This window comes from Polypterus senegalus, chromosome 12, assembly GCF_016835505.1.
Source record: "Polypterus senegalus isolate Bchr_013 chromosome 12, ASM1683550v1, whole genome shotgun sequence".
Lineage (NCBI taxonomy): Eukaryota > Metazoa > Chordata > Cladistia > Polypteriformes > Polypteridae > Polypterus > Polypterus senegalus.
Window position 1 is genome coordinate 23,550,214 of NC_053165.1, and position 7,756 is coordinate 23,557,969.

A 7,756-nucleotide genomic window follows, 5' to 3' on the forward strand; every position below is an offset into this window, starting at 1 on the left:
GAAGGAAACACGAACAGCTTACTGATCTTACATATGAATCTAGCGTCAGGGACTGGTTGAAGATAACCTGTAGGTTACGTAAACTTAATAGCAGGAGAGACAGAAGATAATTTTAAGATAATCTCAGAATGGAAATCACAAGGAGCAACAATTAATACCTCAGTCTTTCCTGAATTCAACTGCAGGTAATTACTACTGAGCCAGTCATTAACCAGAGACAGACAATCAACCAAAAAGACCAAAGTATTAATTTGATTGGGTTTAAAAGAGAAATAAAGCTGTATATCATCTGCATAGAGATGATAGGAGATTTCCTTAAAAGAATTCAGAATCTCTGATAAGGGAAGAATATACAATGAAAAAAGTACAGGTCCCAGAACCGAGCCCTGTGGCACTCCACATGTCAGAGAAGCAGAGTCAGATGAAAAGTCAGCCACACCGACTGAAAAACTCCTATTCCACAAATAAGAGGAGAACCAGTCCAAAGCAGAGCCAGAGACGCATAACAGCTCCAAATCTATTAGTTAAGATCCGATGGTCAACCGTATCAAAAGCTGCAGTAAGGTCTAACAGTGCAAGCACTGAACACTAGCCTGCATCAGCAGCAATTAAAAGATCATTGAAAACTTTCAGACGAGCTGTTTCTGTATGCCAGGTAAGCTCAACGTGTTTCACAGGTAAATTTGTGGAAGCAATTATTTAGGAAAAGATCAAGCAGCAAATGTGTACAACAGGAGTATTAGCAAATACTCAACATGGGTTCACATGAGGAAGGCCATGTTGAACTTATATGCTGGCATTCTATGGGAAAGAGACAAGAGCAGACTATAAGAGAATGGTGGGAATTCTGGGTGCTGTCTGTAGGGGGGTAAAAAAAATGCCTCAAACACAGAAAGCAAACAGTAATGGTGAAGGTGACTTGTTCAGAATTGGGTGATGTTAACAATGGTGTCCCCTAGTGATCAGTCCTGGGGCCAGTGATCTTTATAAGATACATAAAAGATTTAGATAAGAATATAATCAATATGCTAGTTAGGTTTGCAGATGATACCAAACAAGGTAGAAGGGCAGATGATGTAGAATCAGTTACAGAAAATTGTTACAGAGTGACTTGGACAGCATACAGGCTCAGGCAGATTTGTGTCAGGTGACATTTAATGTAAGTAAATGTAAAGTATGACATGTAAGCAGTAAAAATGTTAGATCTGAACATAAAATTGGAGGTCTGAAACTTGAGAGAAGACCTTATGAGAAGGACTATCGACATCCAGACAGCGTACAGTGTACAGTACCTGTACCGTCTAGCACACTAGCAGAGATGTCATGTGTGGATTTTGAACAGTGGTGTTCTCATAAAGCTGTGCCTGGAGAAGCTGTGAACCATTGTTATCTGTACCATTTCTCCAGTCTCAACCACTGTAACGTGTCTCTCCTTCAGAGTTCTCATAGATCTCTTGGTGTTTGCCCTCACTAGTCTTCTTCTTGCATGATCATTCTGTTTTTGTGGAAGACCTGCTCTAAAGGTCTGCCATGGTTTTTCAGTTTCACTATTACTGATTTAATTGAACACCAAGGGTTATTTGGTGATCTGAATATGTTCTTGTTTCCATTCTCACTTGTACTTTTCAATCCCCGTTTCCCAGAGCTGCTTGGAGTGTTCCTCTGTCTTTGTTGTGTAGGTTAGGACACCATACTGACTCACCACAACCTGGACCTTCCAGATACAGGAGCACTTAGACTACAATCAACTGAAACCCCAGACAGGGCATCTCCTCTGAACTAATTCTGTGATTTCAAACAACACCTGGCTGCACCAGTGAGACTTTAGAGGTGTTACGTTAAAGGAGGTGAACACCTATGTGAACAGTTATGCTGTGTTTTATATTTGTAATTCATTTAGACCACTTTCCTGAGATCTGTTTTCACTTTGTCTGTTAGGAAGTGTCAAAAATCCATTGTGATTCAATGTATAATAATAAAATAAGAAAACTCTGAAAGGGGGGAATACTTTTTATAGGCACTGTAACCTGGGTAACATTTGCCGATCACATGTGAAACAGCATAAAGGTTTCAAATGGCAATAAAAATGTTTGCTGTAACTATGAACTACATTATATATACATTATTTGTAAAAGACAAATATATAATTAGAAAAATATGTATTTCACTACAAGAGAATAACATTTTGTTGAAGGATGATATCAATCAATGCATTAACAACTGAATTTTGCTTCTTTATTTTTCAAGTCTTCTTGAGAAGTGACTGTAGTCTCAGTCATTTCCAAATGATATCTTAATGATTAGAGTACACACTAAGGGCATTAAGTTTTGCAGTGCTACCATGAAAGAAATGCCACAGCAAATTACATTTGTTTGTTTCTAAACTGGTCCTCCCCGTGTCTGAGTGGGTTTCCTCCCACAGTCCAAAAACATGCAGGTTAGGTGCATTGGCGATTCTAAATTACCTCTAGTGTGTGCTTGGTGTGTGGGTTTGAGTACGTGTGCCCTGTGGTGGGCTGGCGCCTTGCCCAGAGTTTGTTTCCTGCCTTGCGCCCTGTGTTGACTGGGATTGGCTCCAGCAGACCCCCGTGACCCTGTAGTTAGGATATAGCAGGTTGGATAATGGATGGATGGTATGCTTGGTGTGTGGGTGTGTGTGCGTGCCCTGCGGTGGGCTGGCGTCCTGCCCAGGGTTTGTTTCCTGCCTTGTGTTGGCTGGGATTGGCTCCAGCAGACCCCCGTGACCCTGTAGTTAGGATATAGCGGGTTGGATAATGGATTAATGGATGGATGGATGTTTCTAAACTGAAACACTGTTACTTTAAAAATAACAAAAAACGCATTTTAAATTTCAATGCTTTTGAAACAAAAAATATGGTAGAACATGTTTCACTGCAAGATTTGTTACTTAGCAAAAGCAGAGAATTAGCCAAGGGACTCAATACTTTTTCCAAGTGCAGAATATACAGCAGCAATAATAAAAAGAAGGAAAGAAGAAATAGTATAGACATAGTAGATGACCGGAATTGTGCTGTCAAACCTAAGAACATCATTGCCATTGTTGTCCAAACAATGATCAGAATTTTTCAGCTTAGTTTCAGTTTTTATGTAGAGACTCAGGGGAGCCTTCTTGCTATAAAACAGGAGCATCTGAAGGCGCTTTTTAAAAGATTCCTTTAATATTTTGCATTAAATGCTTTTAATAACTAGTAATAGCTAATGACTTTGCTTCCTCAGGAGCAGAAACTGTTACTTTAAATATGCCTAATTATTAACAATTCTTATATTGTGACCACAGAAGCCTTTATTTGTACAAAACAACCTTCCATCCATCCATCATCCAACCCACTATATCCTAACCTAGGGTCACGGGGGTCTGCTGGAGCCAATCCCAGCCAACACAGGGTGCAAGGGCCCACCGCATGGCACACACATACACACACATACACACACTAGGGACAATTTAGAATCGCTAATCCACCTAACCTGCATGTCTTTGGACTGTGGGAGAAAACCGGACCACCAGGAGGAAACCCATGCAGACACGGGGAGAACATGCAAACTCCACGCAGGCAGGACCCGGGAAGCAAACCCAGGTCTCCTAACTGTGAGGCAGCAGCGCTACCCACTGCACCACCATGTCACCCACAATACAACCCTCCTTCTTGTTATTTGTTCCCTAGTTACATTATCTATCTTTTATTTCCAATAATGGTATATGGATGCTACACTAAATATCATATTTAGAACACCATTAAACACAATGCTTGCAAAGAACCTGGTCCACTTTATACCCACAAGTGTAACATCCATAGTGGTCTTACCTTTTTAGCCGCGTTGATGCACTGCATGTACTCCTTTGCTAAGTCAGAACAGTTTAGTGTTTGCTGCTGATTGTCTCTGTAACACTTTAGGATCCCCGACTGCAAGTCTGAACACAAAGGTTCAGTTCTTCTCTTTCTGTGTGAAAGAAAAAAGAAAATCTAATGTTAAAATCCCACCTGTTCAGATGTCTTTAAAGTTTACAGCAGGCCACACATACAATTCATGAAATGTTTTACTTCTGATTGCTATAAATGAGTTCCAACTACAGTGACTGCTCAAGATTCCAAACGTCTAATTAAATAAATGTTGAATGTACAATAAATAATAAAAGATGTGGATGCAAGCTTCAGATTTTTCATACAATACTGTTTAAAATACCAGTTGTCAAATGAATTCTAAGCTTCATTACTGCCAGTGCATGATTTTAAAAAAGTCATTCATTCTATTGAGGAAAATAAAATAGAAAAGAAGAAAGGCAGAGGCATACGTTTAACTAAATATATTTTAGTACAATTGTATCATATTTTTCTTTGTATTTCTAATTTAAGTGTAATCCATTCATTGTCAGCAAACAACACTAAAGAATGCTATTGGGGATAAAAAAGTATAATTGATCTATCTATCTATCTATTACATAGTTCCTATCTATCTATTATATAGTGCCTTTCATCTATCTATCTATCTATCTATCTATCAGGCCTCAGCCTCTTTTCATTCTGATCAAAAATCTAATTGTAAGATTGGGCATTGAATATAACGAGGTGGGCTTCTTGTTTGGGTGGAAGGTAACAAAAAGAAAGGGGAACAATATGAACTTCATAAACTTCATTATAGGTCAAGCTAAACTGAGTAGATGGAAAATTCGCAAAAATAAGATCAGTGGGGCTGGGCTCCAGGATACAGTTGGGTTCTTCAAAAGGCTATGCAAAAGTAGAATTTTAGTGGACTTTAATTTTTATAAAATTTATAAAGAATATGGAAAGGTGTATATATGTCTGGTGTATAAATAATGTGCTACGTGAATGTGAAGAATACGAGTTGCACTTGATGTTATAATTTTTTTTTCCTTCCCGGAATAATGCTTAATTAGAGTGTTTTAGGACATCTTTGAAATGTTTCTTCATTTGGTACAATGAAAAAGATTATTTTAATGTTTTCTGTAATATAGGTTTTTTGCATGTTGTGTGATGTTGAACACTATTTTTATAATTATCTCAATAAAGGTTGTTTTTTAAAAAATATCTGTCTATCTTAAAATTGAAACTTTTGCAACTTCAAAGAGGATGTATTGAGTAAATTTTATGAAGTACCTGTGAGCTCCATTATAAAATGCAAAGGCAGGCTGTTTATTACAAAAAATGCATAAACCATGTTTCACTTTATTATGCAATTTCATGTAGTAAAGTAAGTACTGTATACCATAATTGCGAAGAAATAAGTTTGACATGAAAAATACTGAATTTCTCCTTTAATCTTATTCATTTCTCCTTTGAAATGCACACATTTTTCCAAAATGCCTACATGCTTTAAAAGACACTGACTGCCCATATGATACTGTCAATCACTAAGCTACAAATTACATGGGAAGAGAAGGAAGATCTAAAAAACGTGTTCACACAATGTATGTGTACATATACATATATATATATATATATATATATATACTGTATATATATATATATATATACTGTATATATATATATATATATATATATATATATATATATATATATACTAATAAAAGGCAAAGCCCTCACTCACTCACTCACTCACTCACTCACTGACTCATCACTAATTCTCCAAATTCCTGAAAAGGCTGAAATTTGGCAGGCTCATTCCTTACAGCTTACTTACAAAAGTTGGGCAGGTTTCATTTCAAAATTCTACGCGTAATGGTCATAACTGGAAGGTATTTTTCTCCATTAACTGTAATGGAGTTGAGCTTGAAAGCCGTGGGGGGCGGAGTTTCGTGTGACATCATCACGCCTTCCACGTAATCACGTGAACTGACTGTCAACGCAGTGCGTAGAAAACCAGGAAGACCTCCAAAAAGCGCTGAAGAAAACATGCATTATATAATTGAGAAGGCAGCGAAACAATAAGAAGCGAGCGAGTGACATATACTACCATATTCATGAGTGTTGCTGCCTCGGAAAGAAAGCAAGGTGTAAACCTAAAGTTTAAATTAAGTTCATAGACAGGCTACGCTGGCTTTCTCATGCCCACGGTAATGCGGGATACAAGTTTAATGAGAGGACGAGGATATAAACGAGTTTTGATCACTTTGTAACTAAGTTAAAATTGCAGGTGAAGGGGTGTGCTTATGCAAATTCCAAGAGACTATGTTTGTGGGGGATTGACAGTTAAGGCGGGTGGGGGAGTCACGTCATCATCTCCCTCCCATTTACCTCATTTCGCTCTGAGCTGAGCTCCGCAGCTAACGCCGTCTTCGAAGCAACTTCGTCACACTGCCACCAAATACTCCCAGAAAAATCCACAAGTTAATACACACGCTGTCTCTAGAGTTTCTCCACACTGAATCCTCCAGGCACTACTTACAAAAGGTCACATTGACAATCGTGTTACGTTATTTTTAAAATCTTTCCTTTTCTTAGCACAAGCACAGCTGAGAAGCTTCGATGCATGTGCTCCATAACGCGTTAAAAATCACGCATTTAATCACACTTTGCATTACAAGCAAAGGGGAGCTTTTGTCAATGCATGATTTCCTGGTTTTACCCTCGCACCATCTTGGTTTGAGAAGAAGTATGAAAAAATATGAGTTTAACACAGAAAAACAGATCACCAATTCAAGCTTTATGAATAATCGATTCGCCATCAATAATTGTTTTGGTAAAGCCATCCTCCTTCTATTTAATAATTTTTCCGCCACTAGCCATGATTAAATGAGCGGTAAAAAAGTAAGAGCGAGGGTGACTTATTTAGGCAGGCATATATATGACAGCAACACTCATGACAATGTCAATCATGTTACGTTATTATTAAAATGTTTCCTTTTCTTTTTCATTACTTCTTTAACACACTACTTCTCCGCTGCAAGGCGCGGGTATTTTGCTATATATATAATATATGAATGACCTCCAAAGAGCGCTGAGACTTTTGATATCTTGAATGTGTCTGCAAAAACTGGGGTCTCCTGCCCAGCAAAAGTCGAGCAGCCGGTACGCACACATAGCTGTGCCGGCCTTTGAGACGCTGACTGCGCTTCTGCCTTAAGTCAAAGTGAGCACTTTTAATTTTTTTCATCCTCCCCCTGCGCTATAGCCCAGACAAGTGCAAACACAACACTAATTTTATTACCAGAGGCAGAAATTTGAACGTTCACATAGAAAATGTAATTTCTATACCACAGCCGTCGTGTAGCGCCTTTCAATAGGGATCTACTACCGAGAGATGATCCATATACATTTTAGCTGCTGTTAGTTACTTACCTGTTGTGTTAAACAGTCTTTAAAATGTAGTTTACCCGCAACCACTCCAGTAGTGCTCAATGTACCTGTACTTCTTAAAACGTTAATGTTTTACTGTTTAATAACTTATAGACTATATTTTATTATTTTCCCTTGCACTCAGTGACCAAAGCTATACGCACACATATAGACACATACATATTGTAACGGTTGGGGGCGCTCTCGCTCCCTTGAACCCCTGTCCACGACTCCAGACACCAGGTAAAAGTCCTCAAGTTGACTTTATTTTGTCGCCACAGTGCACAAAGCACACTCCTCTCCACAATTCTTCAATAACAATAATAACAATCCTCCACTCCCAGACGCTTAGCCACCCTGCCTCCCAACTCAGCTCGTCCGTCTGGGATTTCCCATAGTCCTTTATACTCCCTGACCCGGAGGTGTTCCTGCCCAACAATCCACAAGTCCTTATTCCTTCCGGGTCAGGGTAAATAGTCCTT

At 38.6% G+C, this 7,756-nt stretch overlaps 1 protein-coding gene across 2 annotated transcripts in view; it reads right to left on the reverse strand.

Moving 5' to 3' along the window:
* Nucleotides 1-7,756, reverse strand: part of chchd6a (coiled-coil-helix-coiled-coil-helix domain containing 6a) — a 546,344-nt gene that overhangs the window by 193,712 nt on the left and 344,876 nt on the right. For both annotated transcript variants that reach the window (XM_039771514.1, XM_039771516.1), the window contains one exon: nucleotides 3,825-3,960. In XM_039771514.1, the coding sequence (XP_039627448.1) occupies nucleotides 3,825-3,960 (136 nt within the window). The remainder of the gene's footprint in view (nucleotides 1-3,824; nucleotides 3,961-7,756) is intronic.